Here is a 25,402-nt window from a genome sequence, read left to right on the forward strand (position 1 = left end):
TAAATAATACACATGGATAGTCTTGTAATTCGTCCCGTAATGGGTTAAAAAAGATAATTTCAGATCAAGGAAATTTAAGGCTAGCTTGATGGCTTTTAAACTTAATTGAAAATTCTTCAAGCGTGCTCATCAACTTTGGTTTCAATGAAAGATTTATGAATTGGATTGTTGAGAGTGTTTCAATAGTAGGCCTATGAGAGGATTAAGGCAAGGGGATCCTCTATCCCCACTTGTTCATTATCGATAAGTTCTTTCTAGGTTATTGGGGAAAGAATTTAGAGAGGGTAGAATCAGTACGGTGAAGGTGAATGTTAGTAGCCCAGCCATCACTCATGTTATGTACTTTGGTTATAATGTTCTACTCTAAAAAGCTAGTAGGAGGGAAGCATCTGCTATCAATGATTATCTTGATCTGCACTGTAGATGGTTTGGTCAACTCTACTCAACATAGATAATTAAGGGGTTCACTTCTCCAAATTCACCAACAAACATGTAGGGTATTAAACAAATCTTTGAAATGAAATCCCTTCAACAAGATGCGGTGTACTTGGGTGCTCCCCTATTCCTTGCGGTGTACTTGGGTGCTCCTCTATTCCTTTCAAAGGCAACCTCAAAATATTATAAGTTCCTACAAGAAAGGTTAGAAACCAAGTTGAAAAGTTGAAGAAGCGTCTTTCAGGGGCAGGGAGATGCACCATGATTAAATTTGTAGCTAAAGCTATCCAAACTTACTCCATGTCAACCTTTGACGTTCCCTCAAAAGTGTGTGACAACTTAGATGTTTTGACAAAAAGTTTTGGTGGAATTCAAAAAATTCAAATGACAAGTACTTGGCTTGCAACAAACTTTGTCACCTTAAGAGTAGAGGGGCCCTTGGTTTTAAAAAGAGCAACGAATTTGAGAAGAGAAATGTTACAACCACAAATTATTTTACAATATTTTTACTGGTCCTCATCTGAGTCATCTATTGACATCAGTTTTTCATTTACCAATAATCATTCACCACATCAATAATTTGTAAAAAAGTTTGTAGCTGTAGCAATTTCCATTTAAGAAAGCTTTACTAGAAAAACTTGCTTGGATGATTGCCTAAAAAAGAGAGAGCTTGTGTATGAGTGTTGTAAGGAGCAAATACAAGGTGAGAGATGACTGGCTTCAAAAAGAGCCTATAAATAATGCTTCGCCAATTTGGAGAGTTATACGGAAGACACAATCCTTGATCATAAAGGGTGCATGTTATATAGCTGGGGATGGTGCTTCTATTAATGTTTGGTTGGATCATTGGGTGCCTTAGTTAGAAAATTTCAAACCAACACCAAAGGATGAATCAACTCAATTGAATCCTTTGATGGTGTCTAGCCTATTCAATTCTGGAAATCATTGCTGGACTAGACTATTGTTGCAAGAATGGTTTGATTCTAATTCTACCCAAGCAATTTTAAAGATTCCCCTTCCTTTAAGATCTAGGCTTGACAAGCTTATATGGGTGAAGGACACAAAGAATCTTCTCTGTGAAATCTATGTGTAAAGTTAGCCAAGACCAGCCAGGGAGCTCTGTTAATCCTCCTATACCTTGGCAAAAACTATGGAAGATCAAGGTCAATGAAAGGGTCAAAATGTTATTGTAGAGGATTAGATCCAATTTGCTACTAACCAAAGATAATTTTTCGAGGAGATTAGGGACTGATGATGCTAATTGTGCACTATGTAGTGAAGAAGTAGAAATAAGGGCAATTTTTTTTTTTTAATTGCCATGTTGCAATGACAATTTGGTTTGGCTGTAGTTGGTGTTTCAATATAGTTAAATTAAATATTGGCTCTAATGAAGATATTATAAAGATAGTATTAAAGCCTCCTATCTAGATGATGAACATTGGGCTGTAAGATGAGGATTTGATTGGGCTATGCACCATGCCAGGGGCGGAGCCATAGGCCCATAGCATAGCTTGGAGGCCATGGGCCACCCAATATTTTATTTAAAATTCTCTTAGGCTGCGTTTGTTTTGGCGTAAAAGCATTTTAGAAAATGATTCTACACCTTACCGTGTGTTTGGTTGCGCATGGAAAATAAAATTTTCCGGAAAGACATTTCATTTGATCATGTGTTTTATCGCTTTGACCCGGAAATTAGTTTACATTTTTATTTTCACTTCAAACCATTTCCGGACTCATTAGACGTGCAGAGAGAGAGAGAGAGAGAGAGAGAGAGAGAGAGAGAGAGAGAGAGAGAGAGAGAGAAACTAGCTCACTCACAGTCACACCAATCCACCCACACTGATCCACCCACAGTCATTCTGACGATCAAGCAAAGATTGACTCCAATGCCACGCGATCTTGCCTCCGCCGCTCGATCTCGCCTTTGCCGCACGATCTCGCCTTCGCCTCCGCCATGCGATCTCGCATCGAACCCAATCGCCTCTCTCTCTTCCTTCTTCTTTCAATTTGACCGGATTTGATGAATTTTTTTTTTTGGGTTTTGTTTCTTTTGTGTTTTTGGACTGAGAAATGACATTATATATTTGTTTGGAAGCTGAGAAAATGTGAGCAACAAGTAGTAAATGTGTTTTCTATAGTATTTTCAAGAGTACAACCAAACACTAAAAAATATTTTCCGAAGTATTTTTTAAAGTACCACCAAACACTTGAAAATATTTTCTTTTCCGAAAAATATTTTCACCTAAAAATATTTTACACTTGGAAAAATGGTTTTTTCTTAATGAATTAAACAACTAATCAGTGATTTAAAACCCATAGTTTACTGTCTATTTTTTAACCCCCAAAAAGAAAATACTACTAAGAAAACGTTTCTCATTTTTTTTTTCCCTCTCTTATTTGGTAAGTTTTAATTGTCAAGTTCATATAATGAGTATTTAATAAAAACAATTTTCTATTGCAGATTTTTATTATTTGGAATTAAGCTTTTCGTTGTTGTTGTTAAGTTTCAAATTGTTTATCAATGTTTGAATTAACTCAAAATGTTAAATAAAAAAAAAAAAAATTGAGGAGATTTAATGTTAGAGAGCGATAGTACTCAAAAAAAAATTATAATAAAAAATTTATAAAAAAAATTATAATTTTTTATTATTATACATATTGATTGCAAAGTAGGCAATTTGTGTATATTAAAATTTATAAAGATAATAAGTTTATCTTCAAAATTATATATATATAAATGATCCTTTTACTCAAAATTTCTATGTTTGACTAAGTCAAACCCAGCCCATATTGCCAATCATGGCCCAACATAATCTCTAATTATTTTATTAATAATAATAATTTATTAACTAATGTACAATATTTTGCAAAGTTTATTACATATAAAATAATCTTTAATGATTGCACACATTGATGGCAATTCGGCCACACAATCCAGCATCTCTTGCTTGGCCAAATAGGCCAAGATGTACAATCATTATTGAGCCCTTAATACAATTTATAAGGACACCGTTTAATTCAAAAACTTAAATTTATGCATTTTTCTAATTATTTTACATTAATCTCTCAGTTCTTACTTTACAAATACAAGTTCTTGTGGAGTGGGGTGGGGGGCTTCAGTAGCAGTTTCAGGAAATTTTTTTAGGGTGGTAACTAATTAAGAAACATAAATTATACAAAAATTAATAAAAAAAAAAAAACTTGAATATATCAACATCACAAAATATGTATGCAAATACATGAAGTTTTATAATTTTATTTTACGAGTTTTTATATTTTGAATTTGTTATATGATAGTTTCATTACCAATGCCATAAGGTACATCTCTTCAATGTACATAACTAAACAATCATTCATCCACTATTATGTTTGTAGCATTACTCAATTAAGATGAAAATTCAACTCAACTTTGATTTTTGCTGTTACATTATTTTGGTTTTATGCATATCATTATGAATTTTTCCTAATACTTTAATTTTATTTTTGTAAATAGTGTTACTCTATTAAAATTTCTACGTGTAAAAGCTATAAACACACTGCCTCACCCCCAATGACTTCAACTAGACTACTTTTTGTCTTTAACAATTGCTACCCCACTCCCACGCATGCTCCACTCAAGAGACAATTAGACAATAAAGCAATAGTAAACGTACTAAGAGCACTCACATAGGTTAATGCAAAGTAGTATAAAAGGTTATTTTTTACATTTAATCCTAAAATTCACCTACAGATTAGCTAAATTTGTGTAACCAAAAAAGAAAAGGAAAAAGAACTACATTGTTACTATTGCTATGTAAAATGATAATTTGTTACGTGACTTTATTCTCTAATAGTAGTCTACTATCTATTGAAATTTCAAACTCTAATAACTTTATTCACATGTGGGGAGGGCCGGACAACAGCAATAGTGAAAAATGAAATAAAGAAGAAAGAACTGAAGAAGACAAAGCACATGAACTGAGCAAGAAGACGACGATGAAGATCTAAAGAAGAAGTTGATCAAATAGTCGTCTAAAGGTTTTTCTCAAGGTAGACTCTTTTTTTTTTTTTTTTTTTTTTTTTGGGGGGTGGTCAATTTTTTCTTTAAGGTATTGATACTTGTTTTATTTAGAATTTGATATTTTATCATATTATAGAGATACTATATTTTAAAATGTAAATCTAACTATTTAAAGATAATCTTATATACGTTATTATTATTTTGAATACTCGACAGTCAATAGTTACCATGGGGTGTGAAGAATTGAATATTAGGTGTGGGTTTGGATCCAAGTCTACGTTTTAAGTCTGCGTTTTCCCACTTTTTTTTTTTTTTTTTTTTGGGGTTCAGCTGCAGTTGTTGACCAAGTCAGTAGTGAACAGTGCACTGTTCATGGGTCTCACAAACTTCACTTTTTAGCAATTTTTTCATTAAAAATGGGTCTCACGACACTATTCACACATTTAAAAATTATTTTGTTACAGTATTTTCAGTTTTCAGTTTCAGCAAAATAAGTTCTATCCAAACGGATCTTAGATGTCTCAGTTGGAAATACCTGTAACTAAAGAATTAATAATTAGAGTATTATAAATTCTTTTTTAAGGATCTATAGTCGGCCTCAAAATTTTGGGAGTAAGGCTTTATTGTTATTGTTATTATTTTTTGGATAATTTTTTTAAATGATAATCCTTGAAAATTAAAATAAATATTATTTGGATAACAAAATTTATTTTAATTAACAATTGCTACCCATCTCCCACGCATGCTTCACTCAAGAGACAATTAGACAATAAATCAATAGTAAACATACTAAGAGCACTCACATAGGTTAATACAAAATAGTATAAAAGGTTATTTTTTACATTTAACCCTAAAATTCACCCACAGATTAGCTAAATTCGTGTAACCAAAAAGAAAAAGAAAAAAGAACATTGTTACTATTGCTATGTAAAGTGATATATGAATTGGGAGAATAATAAAAAAATTGATATAAAATAATATTTTAATAAAATGTATTATAAAATAAATAATCTAATATGAAGTGTTTTGAAAAATGATTATGTAAAATATAAAAGATACATCCCTATGCTAAAATAGACAAAAAAAAAATTGCACAAATTAATGTGAATATCACGATAATTCAATAAGTAATATAACATATGACTGTAAAGCCTTCTACACGAGGACCAAGTTTCATAAAAAGAGTAAGTCAATAATTTGTTACTTCACTTTATTCTCTAATATTAAAGTCAATAATTTGTTACGTCACTTTATTCTTTAATAGTAGTTTACTATCTATTGAAATTTCAAACTTTAATAACTTTATTCACCTGTGGGGAGGGCCGGACAACAGCAAGAATGAAAAATGAAACAAAGAAGAAAGAACTGAAGAAGACAAAGCACATGAACTAAGCAAGAAGACGATGAAGATCTAAAGAAGAAGTCGACCAAATAGTCATCTAAAGGTTTTTCTCAAGGTGGTCTTTTTTTTTTTTTTTTTTTTTTTTTAGGGTGGTCAATTTTTTCTTTAAGGTATACAAATCATAAAATTTTAAATATATTATATATAATTTTTTTTTTAAAAATTTTCAGATCAGGGTGGTTCAGTGACCGCCCTACCTTTAACGTGGTGCCACAATTAGAGGGGTTTAAGGGCTGTGGTTCAACTTTCTAAGGATGAGTTATATGTATATAGGTTAGGCTAGAGTAGCATTTCGTAAAAAAAAAAAAAAAATCTATCTATATATAAGAGGAGTTTATTGGAAAAATCTAACTGATCAAAAGAGAAAAAAATCTCTCATTTTCTTTTACTTTTTAGGAAAATGCTAACGAGTGTTCTAAGAGCATTTTTTAAGAATCCAGTTAAAAAAAGTTTTTATGAGAAAAGAAAAAAAAAAAAATTTATGTTTTGATAGTTTTTTTCATTTTCCATAAAAGTGATGTCCAAACTTTTCTAAAATAGATTTTTAACAAATACCCTCATACACTCGTTAGCATGAACTTTCTATGCGCGTGTAACTAACCTGCCCAACATTTTCATAATGCTTTTGCGAGTCCAAATCAGGAGACAGGAGAGTTATTAGGTTGTTTGAATTCCAAGCAACGCCATCACAGCTACAGTCAACTGTGATTTGGACACAGCACGCCAAAGTGGAAAACGTTTCTCGCATTTATAAATGGCTTTAACCACGCAGGTGCATGCATGTGCAAGATACTTTCAACTATTTGCTTTCATTCTAACAGGGGGAAAAAAAAAAAAAAAAACTATGGTTCTGATCGAGGAAACAATTTCTATCATGGTAAGTCATTATCCTGCTGAGATTGCCACTACGGTCTTAAAGGTACTCCACGTAGCATAGGATAAACTCAGTAAATGCAAATGAAAAATTTTCTAATATTTTTTTCACAACAGTTTAGTCGATGAGTTTTATTTTGTTCTCGTTTAGTTTTATTATTGATATCATTTTTTTCACTACTAATAATAACGGGTCTCTTTGACAATTATATTATTATTATTATTATTTATTTATTTTTTTGACTTATGAAAATGGAACACAGCCAAAACTCCCCACTCCCATGGCTTGATCAAAATTAATTTAAGTGGCTTCCTGGTTGAGTCTTATCATGTCACATCATGTGCATTCCCTGCTCTTATTTTGCTACATCTTATTTTCTTTTTAAAATCAAGCTTCAGTGCTGCTCCTATGGTGGCGTTACACACATCACACATGGTACTCATCACAAGAGGAGAACTGAAAGCTAATAGGGCTTTGCTTGATTGCTGAGAATCCCAAATCTTGAAAGTAATAACTTTTTGAGGGCATAAACTAGCAAGATTAAAATTTTTGTGAGTATTGATATTTGTTTTGTTTAGTTTTATTTAGAATTTGAACTTTCATCCTATTATAGAGATAATATATTTTAAAATGTAAATCTAACAATTTAAAGATAATCTTATACATACTATTCTTATTTTGTATACTCGATAGTCGATAGTTACAATGGGCTGTGGAGAACTGAATATTAGATGTTTATGTTGGAAATACCTATAACTAAAGAATTAATAATTTGAGTATTATAAATTCTTTTTTAAGGATCTATAGTTGGTCTCAAAATTTTGAGACTAAGGCTTTATTGTTATTGTTATTATTTGTCGGATAATTTTTAAATGATAATCCTTGAAAATTAAAATAAATATTATTTGGATGAAAAAAATATATTTTTGTTCTAAAATTAATTGTAAATAAATGATAAAAAAAATCCTTTGAACATGAATAATCATTTTATTTGGATGAAAAATACGTAATTTAATTTTATGTAAATAGTTTAAAAAAAGAACTGTAAGGGTGTGCTATTAATGGTGGATTTTATGTGGTTGTGACTTTCTCATTCCATTGTCATAGAAATACATTATACTATAGAATGTGTATCCATTGTCCCAAAGTTCCTGTCCTGCATCGTGTACTACCAGTTAATTTAAGACACGTGTCTCTTAATTTAATACTGCTAATGTCTCTTTATGCTAAACTATAGAACTGAAACATTTTTTTTTTTTTGTTTTTTTGTTTTTCAACCCAGGTTTGGATCGCCTTTTACTACTTCACCCCGCTGCTGAATCTGTAAGAAGACCAATCACTAATCATTTAAAGTGGGATTCGCTTAATTCAACTGGTAAAGTTTCTGATAGTTGAATAAGAGATTTAGAGATCAATCTCCACTTACATAAAAAAACTCATTGGTGTCTTGATTTGATGATAAAGGAGTAGACACAATAAATCAAAACTTTCTTTAAAAAAAAAAAAAAAAAACCTACTTATTTAAAATCCATTAAAAAAAAAAAAATTTCTCTAATTCTTAATTAAAAAGCTAACGTACTAAAACCATACAAAAGAAAGTCAAGATCAAATACAAAGCTAAAATTCCCGATAAGATTAGTTTGGGTTGTCACAATAGTGATGAAAATCAAACAACAAAGATGGATTAGACCGTCTCACAGTCATTGGTCAGCAAGTCACTCTTTTGTTATCCTTTAATGGATTAGTCTTGTGAATTTTTTAGGGCCTTATATAATCAAATGAAGCATTATTAAATTTAGGGCAAAACTTAAGTATATTACCTTAAATATAGTTCTTTAAGTTCTCTATTTAAATTTCAGCCATCTGTCAAATAAAAAATATTCACTAACGGCGTCAAAAACCACAAACGGCATAAACACTGTCGTTAACTCTATTTGTCATTAAAAAAAATAAAAAAATAAAAGAAAAGAAAACCCAGCCACCAGAACTCCTGTGCAACATCTCCAACATCAACCCACTCCTCCTCGTCACTCACAATCTGCTCAGCTACATCGCCGATGACTATTCCCTCTCACCCAAAATGTCTACTTTTGGTCTTAAATTGTAGGCAAAACCCAAAAACATATCATCCCTTAAAACCAAAATTTCCAAACAATCCAAACACAAAACCAAAACCCCAATAAAATTCAATTCATAAAAGGTAAAACCTAAAAAAAAAGATCCACCCAAAAAACCAAAATTTTACTAAGCGAATCTCTGTGATCTTGCCAGAAAAGTTTCCAATCATTTATTGGTCAACAAAAGAAAAAGACAAGATTCGCCGGCTTCGTAACCGAACTCCACTGTGTGTCTTCTTTGCCACCGCAAACTTCTTCAAATCTGGGAAGTATTTGATGTGTAGGGAAGGACACATGAAGAGCTTGCATGTGTTTGGACAGAGGCGGTGGAGGCAGCGGGTCTGTGACAGTGTGGTTAGGGGTTGAAGTAAGGTGGGGCTGGGAAAAAAATTTAAACAGAAGTCACCTGGCTTTTGACGTCGTTAGTGAATTTTTTTTATTTGACAGGTGGCTGAAATTTAAATAGGAATTTAAGGAACTGTACTGTACCTAAATTTTGATACTTAAATTTATATCCCCTAGTCAACATCTTGAAGTTGCCTTTAAGGAATTTTTTTCCTTCTGGTTTGTACTATTATTTAAAAATTAATTGTAATTCCTTAGTGCAAAGTGCATTATAAAATGGTAGTTGAAAGAGCGACCATAACTAGCTAACCAATTAGTGTGAAAGCTTTCTCAGGTGGCTAACATTCCACCTTACCAAAAAGTAAACGGTGCTAATATGCTGATCAAAGTTAACGGCCATGACTGTTTGACACAGGATTATTGCTACGCACATTAAAAAAATAAAAAAAAAAGGTTGAGAACAATTATTACATTATAGGAGTTGACAAGTTTGTATTAATTTTCTTCTACGCTCACTATTTATATCATTTTTTCATCTATCAATAATAATTTATCTTATCATCGTTTATCAAATTTTTGTGTTTATAGATTTTTTCTTGTTTTACCATCATATTTTTGCATAATTTTGTTTCTTTGGAGGGGGTGGGTGCACTTATGTAGCTCCTTAACTATGATACCAAGTCAATAATTAAAAAAAAAACTATGATACCAAGTCAAGATTGGCTCCATTTAGTGCCTAATATTGTATACCAAAGCCATAATCAATAATTATTAATACAATTTCGTTATACACTTACATCATATGACATCTGAGTAAACAACTTAATTATTCTTTTCCATTATACTTTTTCTTTATGTCCTAGAAATATCAAGAGGAATAACTTAAACACAACATTAAAAAGCAAATATAAGGACGAAATTGAAAAAAAAAGGGGGTAAGGTTTAATTTCTCTCCTTATATTGTGTGTGAGAATGACCAAGGAGGATAAGGACCTAAGATTTTTAAGTTCTTAATCCCAATAAATCAAGCTTTGTGTGGGAAAAGTTTGATGGGCAGGTCCTTTGCAGGCATGGGCATGGGGTCAACAATAATTTTTTCATCAGGAAGAACTTTCTCCCACTTGAACCTTTTCACCAAATTATGCATGAAAACAAGTATTTCCAATCTTGCATATTCTTTTCCTGGGCACATCCTTGGTCCTCCACCAAAGGGAACAAATGTGTAAGGAGCAGGTCCACTTCCTTCAAATCTACTTGGATCAAATTTCTCAGGCTCTGGGAAGTATTGTGCACTTTTATGAGTCGAATTTGCACTCCAATACAACTGCATACACAACAACAAGAAGAGGCATTTAAGTTACTTTTATGACATAAATATTTTTTTTGTAAATATTATTAGCTAGCCATGTTCCAACTTTATTTTTTTTATTATTTTATTTTATTTTTTCAATAAATCTAAAGATTTTTTCATAATTTTTTTAACAACTGTTGACATGATATGTTGTGGTTAGTGCATATAAAAAGTCTGTTTCAATTATAGATTCAAATGAAAATGATGTTACTCCAATTAAAACTGGTAGTTATGAAAAGTAATGCATCTCTATCAATTTTTTTTAGCCTGAATTGATTTACCTTCCAGCCCTTTGGAATGGAGAAACCATTGAAGATGAACTCATTAATGACCTCCCTGAAAGCACCTTGGAGGGGTGGAGCAAGTCTAAGCACTTCACAAGCAACATTCCATGAGTATTTCATCTTTTGAATGTCATCCCAGTTCAACAACTCCCCTGGTGCTTTTGACTTGGCAATCTCCATTTGCTCTGAACAAAGACAAAAAGGAATAATAAAGATAGAGTTCAATTAATGTCAAGTTAAAAAATTCCAATTCCAATTCCAATTGCCTTTGATGATCCATATACTTTTCCGGCTTATTTGCTAGTCCTAGACGGCCGCCTAACATATTAAATTTAGTCAATTATGTCTATGTCCTGGTCTTATCAAAAAAAAAAAAGAAAAAAAAGTCTATGCCTTGATGTCCATGTGCAAAAGGCAAAATCTCTCTCTTTCACCAGTAAAAAAGAAGATGCTTAAGTACATATCATCATTAATGGTGTGCACACCAATTGTTGGTTGGTGGGTCATGTGACTTGCAAAGTCAAATTCTAGATTTATTAAACGTGTTTAAATAAAAAATAACATTTTTTTTTATTGGAGAAGAAAATAAACAATATCTTAATTAGATGCAATATATTCTACCCCAAAAAAAAAATAACTTTGATGCAGTATAAACAATAACTTAGATGCAATATTTTTTATAATTTTTGAAAGATTGTGAAAAAATTGTGAAAAGTTGTATCCCTAATTTAGGCTTAGATTAAGATTGGTTACTTGTAAATGCTATTTTAGTCATCAATATAAAAACATTCCTTGTATTCAAACATATAAGAGTATGACTTTAGAACATGGTTGATCCAGTCAGGAATCAGGATCACACGTCTAGTACTCAGATTACTAATTCCCGAAAGCAACTTTTATAAAGTCGATTTTCCAAAAGGGACAACATTAATTTATCTCCCTTTTCCTTGATTTTTTTTTTACTCGATTTTAATTTATGGTTCTATCTATTCTCTTGATTATTATTATTTTTTTTTTTGCTTTTTGGGCTTAGAAAGTTCTCTATAATTAACCCATTAGGAGCTTTTTATTTATTTATTGTTAAGACCATCAAACACTAAAAAATCACATAAGACCTATACAATCAGAATTTTCATCTAGAGGCATAGAAAATCAAATAAATTATAGGCATAGATCATGAAATGCAAAGAATATAGAAAACTAAAAAAAAATGATATTCACCTTTGTAGACTCCATCATAAATATGAGGAAGCTCAGCAAGATACTTGACAATGAAAGTGCAAGAAGCACTGGCTGTGTCATGTCCACCAATCAACAAACCAAGGATTTTATCTGCAATATCTAGTTCATTCATGTATGTTCCATTCTCATCACAAGTCAAAAGCATGTGGGACAGTATGTCTTGAGTAGGGGATGCTTTGCCCTCTGCCAAATCAATCTTTCTTTGCTTAATGATAAGGACAAGTTCCTTCCTGATGAAGTTGGAGGCTTTGATTGCACGGTTAAATGGTGTTCCTGGCAAGTCAATAGGCATTGATATGATCCCAGAGGCCAATAGTTTGAATGGGTCATCAAATCTTGCGATGTGATTGGGATCCTCAAGGCTAAGAAACAAACGGCATGCCAACCAAAAAGTGTACCTGTTGACAATGATATAACAAAAGTATTAATTTGAGTTATTTCACTATTAGAGTGATTTTGCCTAGTAATTTGAGTATTAATTTGAGTTGTATAGAGTTATAGGTCAGGTCTTATGTATAGAATTATAGGTCTTACATAAGACCTATAATTTGAGTTGTATAGAGAAAAATCACATAAGATCTATACAATAAAATTTGAGTTATTTTACTAGAAAAATATTACCAAATCTAAGGTATTAATATCTTTCAATAAAAAGTGTGTATATATATATATATATATATTAAAACTACTGTGAAGTAGTTTTAGTAAAAAAAATTTTGAAATATCAATTCATTTCAAAATTTTTAATTAGTTTCACCTCAATTTATAAGATTTATATAGTAAAATTTTTATTATCTATAATATTACTTTATAAAAATAAATACTAATTTTATTACAAATTTTAGTACAAAAAATTTACGATTTGAGGTGATAATAAATATAATTTTTGTCACTTCATTAACATAATAAATAAATGTTTAAATTACGTTTTTGTAATTTTCTTTTTTGAGAACATTTTTGTATTTGGTGATATATATGTTTGTAAAAAAATAATTAAAACAATTATTATTATTATTTTTTTAACGAATTCAAATTCATGCAAGTTCTTTCTTTTTCTATGGTAAAATTATTACAACTTCACTGTTTTTCTCTATGATTAGACTTTGAAAAAAAAAAAAAAAAAAAAACAAGGAGAGAGAGAAATGAGATATAGTATTACTTTTTTGAGAGAGGGAACACAAGAACTTCGTCACGATTTTCCCATCCAGATTTAAAGTGTCTTTGTGCAATAGTATCCATGATACCTATGTATCTCTGCAGAGCTTCAGGCTTAAGGAAATTTGGAAGCATCTTCCTCATCTTCTTGGCCTCTTCTTTGGAGCTAGTTTGGAGCGAACTAGGGAAAACTTTGTTGACAGAGTCAGGCCACCAAGCAGTGACAAGTTTGTTCTCATTGGAAAACAAGAACTTGTTACCTGCAGCACCACAGAACACAGCAGCTGGTTGTCCCAAAAGAGAGGTTTTAAACACTTCAGAAGAGTACTTAGACATGCGGTCGAAGATGAACTTCTCAGGGTGACCTTTCCATCCTGTGGAGAAGAATTCAAAGCTCTCACCGATCATGGGGTACCCAACTTTGCCTGGTGGGAGATTTGGGCCAGTGAAGTTGGATCTATGCCTGTAAAAGAGGAAGAAGAGGGAGAGAGTGATGAAGGAAACAAAGAGAAGAAGAAGGGATAGGTAGAAATTTTGCTCCATTTTTTGTGGCTTGTTGGTGCAAAATGTTACTGGTTGTGTGTGTGGTTTGTTTGAGGGATATATGGCAATAGGTGTGGCATTTTATAGGCAGTTTGTTTCGGCTTTCAGAGAGTAGCCGGGGTGGGCTATAACTTCGGTGTGACTTTTGAGAGTGGCATTATCAAAGTCAAACAAAGTTAACTTTTTTTTTTTTTTTTTTCTTCTCTTTTTTTGATAGACAAACAATGTGAACTTGAAAGTTAGGCTGGTGATACTAATAATTTTTAAAAAAAATACTAATGATTTATGCAACCCATAAATTAAATTAAGAACCCAATTGCAATAGCATTGACTATTAAAGTTATTTTAATATTTTAGAAATCTTTTTGTGTTTTAGATACTAAAAAATATAAGATTTCATTGGACTTGTATAGCTGGTAAGATAGGGTGTGTGATACTGATAATTTATGCTACACGTTAATTAAATTAAGAACCCAATTGCAATAGCATTTTACTATTAAAGTTGTTTTAATTTTTAAACCGTTCTAATATTTTAGAATTTTATTTTTGTGTTTTAGATTAAAAATATAAAATTTCATTGGATTTTATATATAAAAGGATTTCATTGGACTTATATGCCAAGATTTGAGATTCTAATATTTGGAATGAATAGGATTTCATTGGACTTATTGCGAGTACGAAGCACTTTTTTTTTTTTAATGACTAGTATTTAATTTTACCGGAAAATGATTGAGTAGAGGAGAAACTACTTGGAAATTAACAAGCAAATATATGAATATGGAGCTCGCGCGTGCAGTTCGTGTTGGCTAAGTCAAACAAAGCAGCAAATGTGTAAGCCAACCATTTGACGATGCTCCCTCCACATTTGTACACATCATGGGAATGCTCAACCAAAATTTGACTATTTTTTTCTCAAAATTTTTGAAGTATTGACAATGATTTTAATTGCGAGTTGACAAATCAACTCGCAATCTCAACCCTGAATAAAAATAGAAGAAGAAGGTGAAGAAATAATTTTTTTAGGGGAATTATTGGTAATTGCTCCGATGTAATACCTTAGACTATGTATTGCTCGAGAGTCGAGATCCGAATCCAAATTTTTACTATTTAGTTAATTACTTAATGGAATCATTTGTGAGAGTCAACCCTTACAAATTAAAATAAATAATTGTTCAATTTAATTGAATTATTGACTGGGTAACATGGTAACAAAGAAGTGGATCTTAAAAAATAAAAACAAAAACAAGAACAAAAATAGAAAAAACAAAAGTGGATTTTTACGTGGTCTCCCTGTGCTGTGGTGGTCGGGTCAAGTTTCATACTATTATGGTAGGCTTTAGACTTGAAAACATCATTAGTGACTTTTGAATTCATTATTCTATTATGTAGTTTTTATTATTCTTAATTTTTTGATGCAACCTGCATATTTCATTGAAATTAGCTTGGAAAAGCCCAAAAAGTAAAAACAGAGTACAAAGCATGAAAAAAAAAAGAGCTGAACATCAATCGATCTGTCTGTTAGGATATTTGGTGGTCAGGCTTTGGTACCATCGAATATATTGTAATTATAACACGTTTGATTATATATTATAGGCCAAATTTTACATTTTCCCCCATTAACTTTTCATAATAAGCATTTTGACCATTTTTTGACTATTTTTTTTTTCTCTTTAATGAATTTCTTTTTAATAATTTTTTTTGTCCATTCCTATCCTAAATTGACCTTAATATCATCACCACTATGTTATAATTAAGAGAGAACATGGCAACTGTTAAATACTTTTTTTTTTTTAGAAACAAACACACACACAAAGGAGAGGAAAAGGGTTCTAACACAAAGGCATACCATAACTTCACTCAAAAGTCACGTTAGAAGATTACAAATTACAATCATTCATGACAATGTTTTGTGTTGGATTGGCTTATTCTAGTTTTGAAATTTTGAATTGATATGTTTTATATTCTTTTTTTTGGGGGGGGGGGGGGAATATTGGCATCTTATTTTACTTTTTTCGAAGAAAAAAAAAGAATAGTTGAACTTTGTTGTGGCAATTTTTTTTAATTAAAAATTGTGTTGCGGTAAAATGTATAACTTAAACCAAAGAAAAGAAAAGAAAGGTGGATGATTTGTAATTTGCCACAATTGTGTTGGCATAATCATTAGGAAAATAATAATAATTAAACAAAAAAAAATGATGGATTGTAATTTGCCACCATTAAGGGTTTGCTTGGGAATAACTTATTTAGTTTTTTGCTAAAAACTTTTTGTTGAGAGTATGCTAAAGTATACTTGTTCCTTGAAAAAATTTGAAAAAGGTAAGAAAATGCGGGAAAAAATAAAGTTTTAAAAAACTGTACATAAAAACTAAAAGCTAATGCCAAACTCACCCCAAGTATTCAACAATTCCAATATGCCCTTGTTAGTTATAAGAAAGTGATGAGGATATTAAGGTTAATTTCGTATATGTACAGGGCATAATTTTTTTTTTTTTAAATTTAATATTTTGCTTAACTGACGTGAAATAGTAATGGAGGGCACAAAATACTTAATATGAAAAGTTAAGAGAGGAAACTACTAGGTTTTAAACTAATTTTTTGGGAGTATTTAGAGTATTCACATCAGTCTCTTCAAATATTTAGTTAAATTAACTCAAAAAACTCTATTTTTGCTAGTTTAGCTATCTATTATTTTCATACACATACATCAGCCTCAATACTTTATCAACATTGAAATTTAATGTAGTAATGATAGATGTTCACTACATGTAGAGATGAGATTATTTTCCTTAAAAACTTTAGTTAATTTAGTAAGGTTGATGTACACTTGTTTTGGTTGAGTTTAGATAATTTTTTTTTGAAATATTAAAATAGTAAGACTGATGTGAATGCTCTTAATTAGGTGGATTTGTGGAAGGAAACATTTCATCATTTTTTCAGAAAAACATTTCATCATTTTCGAGCATTTGGATCAACTGGAAAACTTGGTCAAATCAAAATCACTTACTATTAGTTAAGACAAACATCCTTTTTTGGACTAATAATGCTTTACCCCTCAAAAGGTGTAAAACAACAGAACCCTCCTCCCCCTCTGACCTCAATACCATGGAAAACTCCAAAATTATAAAAGTATCCTTAAAATATTTAAATTATCAAAATAACTCAAAACCTACAAAATAATTGAAATACCCCTTCAAAAACCTTCAAGATGAAAAAAATACCACTAAAACCTTAAAAATAACAAAAATATGCCCAAAATATCAAAATGATCAATTCAAAGTCTTAAAAAAACCCATTGATACCTTCAAAATTACATAGATACTTTCAAAAACTCTAAACTGATAGTAATTCTCCAGAGAACCTCTAAAATGATGAAATTACATGGGAGAATTGAATAATACCACTAAACAACAATACTTTTTTTTTTTTTTTTTTCAAAAAAGAAAACGAAAACTACAACACTCTCAGTATTTCAAGATCAAAATATTATTTAAAAAAAAAAAAATCTAAGAGTATATATGGTGCATGTGACATTGTTTAAAAATAGATTATTTTTATTTCGTGGAATAAAGTTTAAAATTACGTGTAACTGTATACATATTATGTCTCTAAAAACTGAAAATGCCTTGGTGTACGCCATGAACACTTCAATAAGACGACATGTTACCATGATTGACACGTTTGATTAAAATAGTTCTTGAATCAGTGAAGGAAATCAATTAATATCTTTCTGCTTATAATTTCCATTTTGCCTACAGGAGGTCTACTATTTATGGCTACACAACAAGGGGTATCTCTTTCTCTTCTTAGTCAAGAACCGTATACTTGAGTACATTATATCCACTCATTATAAGCAAAAACCATACAATTTCATATACTATATAATAGAAGTTGAGATTAGAAACTGTGGTTGCGTCAAGTGGCTACTTCCACTATCTAGCAAATTAATTTTATATTATTTGTTAGGATATATTTTTTTGAATTAAGGGATAATATTTAACAATTGTTTAATTTAGGTAAAACATTATTATTGGGTATCTCTTTCTCTTCTTAGTCAAGAACCTTATTCTTGAGTACATTATATCCACTCGCTATAAGCAAAAACCATACAATGTCATATATTATATAATAAAAGTTGAGTTCAGAAGCTGTAGTTTCGTCAAGTGGCTACTTCCACTAACTAGCAAATTAATTTTATATTATTTGTTAGGATATATTTTTTCGAATTAAGGGATAATATTTAACAATTTTTTAATTTAGGCAAAACATTATTATTTAAATTTCAACAAATTTAAATTATATTCAAACTAAAAGTCTATTTTTATATAAAAAAAAAAACTAAAAGTCTGTTATGAAAAAATTCTAAATTAAATCCCAAATAATAACCCATGTTTTTTTTAAAAAAAAAAATAAAAAAACCCCATGTTTTGATTTCTATTCCAACAAAAAGTCTATTATCAATATTTTAATAACAACTAATTAGTAAATTAATTTTATACATTTAAACTTAAATAAATTTAAATTCTATTTAAACTAAAAGTATATTATAAAAAATTCTAAACTTAAATTCCCAAACAACAACCCATGTTTTCTTTCTTAAAAAAAAAAAAAAAAATTTTTGACTTCTACTCCAACTAAAAGTCTATTATCAACATTTTAAAAATAACTAATTAGTAAATTAATTTTATATTATATGTTATGATATATTTCCTCAAATCAAGGGATAATATTTAACAACTGTTTAATTTAAATAAAACTAAAAGTCTATAATCAAAATTTTCTAAGCTTAAATCCCAGATAACTCACGTTTGTGTTTTTGTATTTTCCTCAAGTTGCATCTTATTAAATTAATATTTTATTAGGATTTAGGATATTAAGCTACATGACTTTTGATTAAGGAATAAGATTTAAGAATAATTTAATTTAGATAAAACTTTAATTTATCATGTAAGTTTTAGAATTTTAAATTCTACTCTAACTAATAGTCTATTATTAAAATTTTCATATATATATATATATATATATATATATGAAGCCATGACTTTTCGATATAATCTTTGTTAACCAATAAAGTCATCCCTATAGTAAAATCCCGCGCAATACACCCCATGTTGTTGTATTTGTTTTTCTCAATATGCAACTTATGCTTATGTTTTAATTTAATAAATTCATCTTACTTATTATTTTTTGTTTTTGAATTGCGTGTGCAAGAGATTATGTCAAAAGAAGTTTACTATAGAAAAGCAAAACAATGGATACCAGCCATTTAAGTTCTTGGTTCTCTTATGTAAGTTTTTGTTTGTTTTTTGTTTTTTTTATTCTTAATTTTTGAACTCTTTTGTGTATGTTTTGATATTGGGTTTTGGGTATTATACTTTTAATGGAAATGTTAGTGAATCCCTTAGGGCATTGGTTAATAATTTATTTAAATAAAATTTTTATAGGAAAAGAAAAAAAAATTAATGTTTTGACAGCTTTTTTCATTTCTCATAAAAATGGTGTCAAAACTTTCCTAAAATAGATTGTTAACCAATGTCCTAAGGGCACTCGTTAGCATGACCCTATATTTAATTTGTGAGTGTGTTGATTTTTTTTTTTTTTTTTTGATTAGATTATAACTAGAAAAAAATTTGTATATAGGAACTATTTTGTTTATTATTATTTGTGATAACTAAAGCATAGATTAAATATAACCAAAATAGGAATGATCAAAATCACTCCATATCTCATATTAAGAAATTAACACAAAGCACAAAGAGAATTTTCAAATATAAAAATAGATAAATACTAATAAAGTCCGAAATCTAAACAGTTAGAACTTAAAGCATTTTTTTATTATTAAATTTATGTACTTATTTTATAATTTGTTATTACTATTTATTTAATAACTTTGTTTTAGTAATTTTATATACATCCCTTCTCTTAATTAGCCCTCCCACTCTTAGTAACCCATGAAATTTATGGGAAAGTTTAACACAGTACAATTTTTTTGGGGTAAAAAAGAAAAAAAACATAATAGGATTCTTTTCTCTTTTATTTATTTATTTTGGGTCTAAATATCAAATTTGATAATTATTAATGGACATTTAATATAAATGTGTTAATATATGAGATTATATATTATACCATTGTGTATATATATTATGATTATGTTTGTATATGAAATCATGTATTATACTATTTAAAGAAAAAATGATGTACCAAGATTCTACTGGAGGATTTAATTATGGAATAAAATTTAAATTTATGGATTAGAATATAATTTTAATTAAAATATATGAAGATATTAATGTGTAAAATGGTAAGGACTCAAAAGCTTATGCGCATAATAATATTATAAAGTCAATCAATATAGCCATCTCTCCCAAAAAAAAAAAAAAAAAAAGTCAATCAATAGCCAAATGACTTTTGTTTTATTATTTTTATAGATATTATAGATTATAGATATTGAATAATATTGCATATATATGAGAAAAAAGGAATAATGCATTTATATATTTTATAATAAGAAGATTTTTTATTATATAATTATATTTGTTTCACTTACTTACCCTCAAAACAAATGCCCATAATTTCCTCAAAAAAAAAAAAAAAAAGCCCGTAATTTCCTCAAAAAAAAGAAAAAAAAATTCCCATAATTGTTTAAATGACCTAAATTTACAAGTGCCAATCTTTATATATAAAAATGATTTAGACAAGCAATCAATCTTGATAGAAGACTCTTCATTATGTGTTATTCCTATTATTATCATTATTCATAGTCAAGAGAAGTAGCTTAACTAGTTGGTTGTTGGTAATTGGCATCTTCCAGTGTTTCTTATTAACAGAGACATTCAGAATGTACCTAGTCGTCAAGGAAAGAAAAAAGTGTACCTAGTCGTCAAGGAAAAAAAAGTGTATACAGACTACAGTCATCCATTATGGTAATTTTGAGGTATTTTGTTAACAGAGGATGTGGCCTAACTTTTTTTTTTTTTTTTGAGAAGAAGGACGTGGCCTAACAGGCCTGCAATTTTGTAACTGAAAACTAGTGTCTCTGTAACAGGCCAACGTGTACTGTAACTATATCCAGCCTTGTTAACTTCTATGTAACCTGCTGGAAGTTTACTTGTAACACTCTTTTCAATCAATAATATATATTCTATCTTGGATCTCAAAAAAAAGAAGAAGAAGGACGTGGCCAAACCTAAGAACAGACACGATTAATCTCTTCTGATTTACTTTATAGCTTAAGAGTTAAGATTGTTTATGGCTCCTCAATAGTCAATTGAGTACTAAATATATTTTACTATAGTCAGAGTAATTTGATAACTTCAAAAAAATCAATATATTTTAATAAATATAAAATTATAATTTGACAACTTCAATTAGAAAATAACGTTAACACCATAATTAAATATATCAACTAAATTCTTGATTATAAATTGTAAATTAATACATATAGTCAGGGTCCAACTTCAACATTATGAAAAATGAATTACTTATAACTACAAATCTTAAACAAGCAACTTGATGCAAGATTATAATTACATAGAGAAAACATCCGTTGACAAAAAAAATCAACAAAATAAACTCCATTCTAATTGGTGCTAAATTAGTAAATTATACCAAAGAATAGTTAAACTTTCCCAAAAATGTTTTTCACACCTTTTAACATTTTGTTGACATAATTATTCTCTACCAAATTGGTTTAAAAAAGAAATGCGAATGTTTGAAGACAAAATATAAGATATTTTTATATATTTGAGAAACACACACATGTGGGAGAAGGGGATGAGATAAGGGAAAACACTCACACGCCAACATCAAAACTATCAATAAGCTATGCTGTACGCCACTTATAATATTCAACCTAATTAAATGTTCTTTTAGGTAAGCCCGCAACCAAAGTCCACATTGTAATAATAGACCAATGTAGACTTTCTCAAATGTTGATGTAATTTGCTCCCTCTGATTATTAAGGTAGGCAAACACAAAATAGTCAAGATTGGGGTCCAAACTAGGGCCATAGATAAATTAATACTTGAAATAGACGCTTTAGAGTTTAGACAATAATTGGGTTAAAAAAAAAAAACTATGGCTTTTAAATGATCTAACAAAATATCAAAGTAATGATCCAAGCCATATATCTCTTCAAGCACGAATAATAGAACAAGTTTCTTTTCCTATTTCCATAGTTTTCTCTTTGTGTCTGTAACTAGTACAACATGTAGGTGCATTAGATATCTTATCATCGAGTGAGCAATTCTTTCCTCTCCGTTGGATTGCCGAAAAAGTATTTCTTGTGACAAATATATCGAGTTACTTACGTAATAAATAAACCAAATAATAAAATATCACATGAAAAGTTGGTGAAATCAACTTTGATATAAAGAAGTAAAAAATTGGATCACATGACATTCACTCACTTATCAGTACCTTGTTAAATGGGTAACTTGATATGTTTATGAAAAGAAAAGAGAGACTTTCTCTCATTGGATGTGGGGACTCAGTATATGAATTATCAAGAACGCGTCCACATGGAAAATGTACCAAACTAATCTTCTTCCTAACTCTCCTTTCACATTTACCAAACCCACTTGTATGACTGATATAACGATGGGGACATGTCCATTTTATATGACTAAATAAACTTTTTCCAAGTAATCCAATATAGTGTGCCATATGATGGTATATTTTTAAAGACAAGAAACAGAACCTCTGCACCAAGTTTTGCTTCGTAGAATAAAAGTGTTACCCCCTTCAAGAATGCTATTACTATCCATTATTGTCTATATAGACAGTCTTTTGGGTCGAACCACTTGACCTTCAGTCGAAACAGATTAGTGCACCACCTTTTCCTCCGGTTACAAAGTAGGTATTATTAAAATTTATTCCAAAATAGTTGATGGGGAACTCTTGGGTAAAATTATTATTTTGATCTTTATATTTCTTAGCAACTAAACACAAAAACATGAATCAAATTTGTCAATCTCTAAATCCGATAAACATACATATCAACTTAGAAACTAAAAAAGAAAAGAAAAGAAAAAGAAAAACCAGATTTGGACCTAAAATAACTATATATTAAAATAATATGAATCAAATTGACTATAAATTGAAAATAATATAGACTAATTTAACTGCTACCATAATGTAAGAACTAAAATAATATTTATGCCTTTATTATAATTTCTTAACCAGTAAATACACAACTTTCAACAAAACTTTATGAATAACTTTGAGAAGATGCTAAATATAAATTAGAAGAAGAAGGCACCCATATATACACAAACTAATTAAATAACACATGTTTTCTACATGGCTAATAAATAAGCTGACGCTATGCTCATATCATTGTCCCCTTCGGCTCAAATGTTTTGAATGCTATGCCAACGACATCCCGAATTATATACGTGATCACCATCATTCCCCCACTGTTGCTTTTAATAAAAATGTCGTCCCAACTTGAGAACTTGATTGGCTACATGTCATGGTTACTCCATGTATCAGCTCCGAACGATGATCATTGTGACAGTATCCATTACAAAAACAAGTCTGTGACATTATTAGAAAAAAAAAAAAAAAGTTTCTGTCAAATATATACAGTTAGGGAGGGAAGTGAAATTTGAATCTTGAATATTTCTACTAGAAATATAAAGAAGTGTTGATTGAGTTAAAAAACTTTTGATATTTTTGTTTAGTTTATTTTTGTAAGATATGCCACATTAAAAAGTGGTATATAGAAAAATATTCTAATATAATTTACAAAAAAAAAAAAAAATGCATATAGTGACATGGAGATTTACGGTTTTATTTTCATTATTATTATTTTTTTAACACATGCATCAATGAAAGATACAATGACATGACAATCAGCTGCTAGTTCCTTATTTGACAGGGCATCACTCAACCGTCGTAGCAGTTTGCAAAACTTAAATAAATTAATTAGGTAGTATTTTGAAGTTTCGTTCTTGGAACATATGCGAATTTCATATAAATCAAAAACTGATGTCAAAGATACTGGATTGCAAATTGACAAAATCAATCAAGCTGATGCAAATGTGCTGCTCAAGGTTGTGTCGGTTCTTCCTTTCCACTTTAATTTCTAGCATACATTATTATTTTTTTTTCATATATTATTGTGATTATAGAATGTCAAGATGTTTTTTTGTTATATAGTAGGTTGCTTTGAATATTATTAAAATCAGCACTAACTAATGTGTCACGGGCATATTGACTTAGCTTGCTAATCTTATCTATTTATGTAATTGGAATTTGGAAGATCTTGTAGTTAGCAACCAGTCTAAATCATTTTTGTTCTTATTGCATATATTTTCAATATAATTTTTGTAACTTAATAGATCTGTGCGTCTCACAATTCATTGCCGATTCGTGCAAGCAATAATAAACAGAAACAAAACTAGAGAAATGGAAGACACCCTAATCATAGTTGTTGGTTTTATTTTGAAATTGTGGTTCACTTTGGGGAAATATTATAATAACATTTACCTAACAAGTAACAAGGTTAGATCTCAGTTTAGATCATACTTGTTTAAGAAGCACCACAAGAAGTTCCTTTTTGGTGGGAATAAATTCCAATCAAATGTAAAGGAAACAAAATCTTAAGCCAAATCTTGTGAACATGTCAAAGTGGCACCAAGGGTAAAATACCTACTGTATAATATATGAACTTAAGTTTATATCTTTAACATTTTCTATAAAATGAAAGTCCTCGAATTTTATTTTGATTTCTAAAAGTCCTCGAATTTTGTTTTCTAGCATTTAGATAAGCTTTAAAAGTCCATATTTCTTTTCAAGTCATTATATAATAGTTTTAAATTATGTTAGTTTAAACTAAATAGAAATTTTGATTAGATTATGTTTGATATTTTCTACAAAAAAAAGTTATATTGAATTAGATAAATTCTTCACTGGATTTGGCTTGATAGCTTACGTCTAGAACGAAGTACCCTAAATAATTACATCCTAATTATTAAAATCTATGTATTAGGCATTGAACTTAGTGTGGCGTATATATAGTAGCTTACTCTATGTTTACATTAGATTAAGCCGAGAGATGTAAAACTTGTACTATAAGTAGAATTAGGACTACCTTGTATAGGATTTTTTTTCCCTATTTCTTGATAAACGTAAGAATATTGTTTAAATTAAACACTTTTATCTTATAAAAAAGAAGAAGAAGAAGTCCTTTTTTATTTAACAAGAATATTTATGCCCATATTAATTTATATATACTTTGTTATCCAGAAAGAGGAAAAATGAATGTGACCTTTGCTGCTATCTGCAGTTGCTGGCTCCGATTGAGAAATGTGGACAACTGTGGTCAATTCAAGTAGTAGGTGTAGACAACGATATATTAATTTTTAATGTAAAATTTAGAGTTAAGCTTGCAAGTTTGCAGTAAAGTAAACCCATTTACAAAATGCAGATTCTCCAAAAGTAAAAAATAGTAGAGAAGGAATGTTGTAATGCTGTTTGGTTTTAGTTTATCTTTGATTTGATTGATTTAGCTATCAAATGGTGGCTAAATTTTACATCAAAGTGTATAGTATTTCCTTCTCAAAAAAAAAAAAAAAAAAGTGTATATGTATTGTTTTTGCGGCAATAGAAATATTAAACACATACAAACAAGGGAAATAGTCCTTCTCCAAGAT

At 29.7% G+C, this 25,402-nt stretch overlaps 1 protein-coding gene across 1 annotated transcript; it reads right to left on the reverse strand.

The window, feature by feature from the left end:
- Positions 1–9,879: 9,879 nt before the first annotated feature.
- Positions 9,880–13,815, reverse strand: LOC115968991 (beta-amyrin 28-monooxygenase-like). Its single transcript, XM_031088548.1, has 4 exons — positions 13,210–13,815; positions 12,030–12,448; positions 10,806–10,993; positions 9,880–10,497 (listed from the first exon to the last, which is right to left on the reverse strand). The coding sequence occupies exons 1-4, from the start codon at positions 13,746–13,748 to the stop codon at positions 10,198–10,200; spliced, it is 1,446 nt and encodes a 481-aa protein (XP_030944408.1). The 5' UTR covers positions 13,749–13,815; the 3' UTR covers positions 9,880–10,197.
- Positions 13,816–25,402: the final 11,587 nt, after the last annotated feature.

This window comes from Quercus lobata, chromosome 11 (assembly GCF_001633185.2).
Source record: "Quercus lobata isolate SW786 chromosome 11, ValleyOak3.0 Primary Assembly, whole genome shotgun sequence".
NCBI classification, from domain to species: Eukaryota; Viridiplantae; Streptophyta; class Magnoliopsida; order Fagales; family Fagaceae; genus Quercus; species Quercus lobata.

Coding starts and splice junctions, on each gene's coding strand:
- LOC115968991 (XM_031088548.1), bottom strand. CDS start 13,748: ATGGAGCAAAATTTCTACCTATCCCTTCTTCTTCTCTTTGTTTCCTTC. Junction 12,449..13,209: donor GTGTTCCCTCTCTCAAAAAA/GTAATACTATAT, acceptor CATTGTCAACAG/GTACACTTTTTGGTTGGCAT. Junction 10,994..12,029: donor TTATGATGGAGTCTACAAAG/GTGAATATCATT, acceptor GTCTTTGTTCAG/AGCAAATGGAGATTGCCAAG.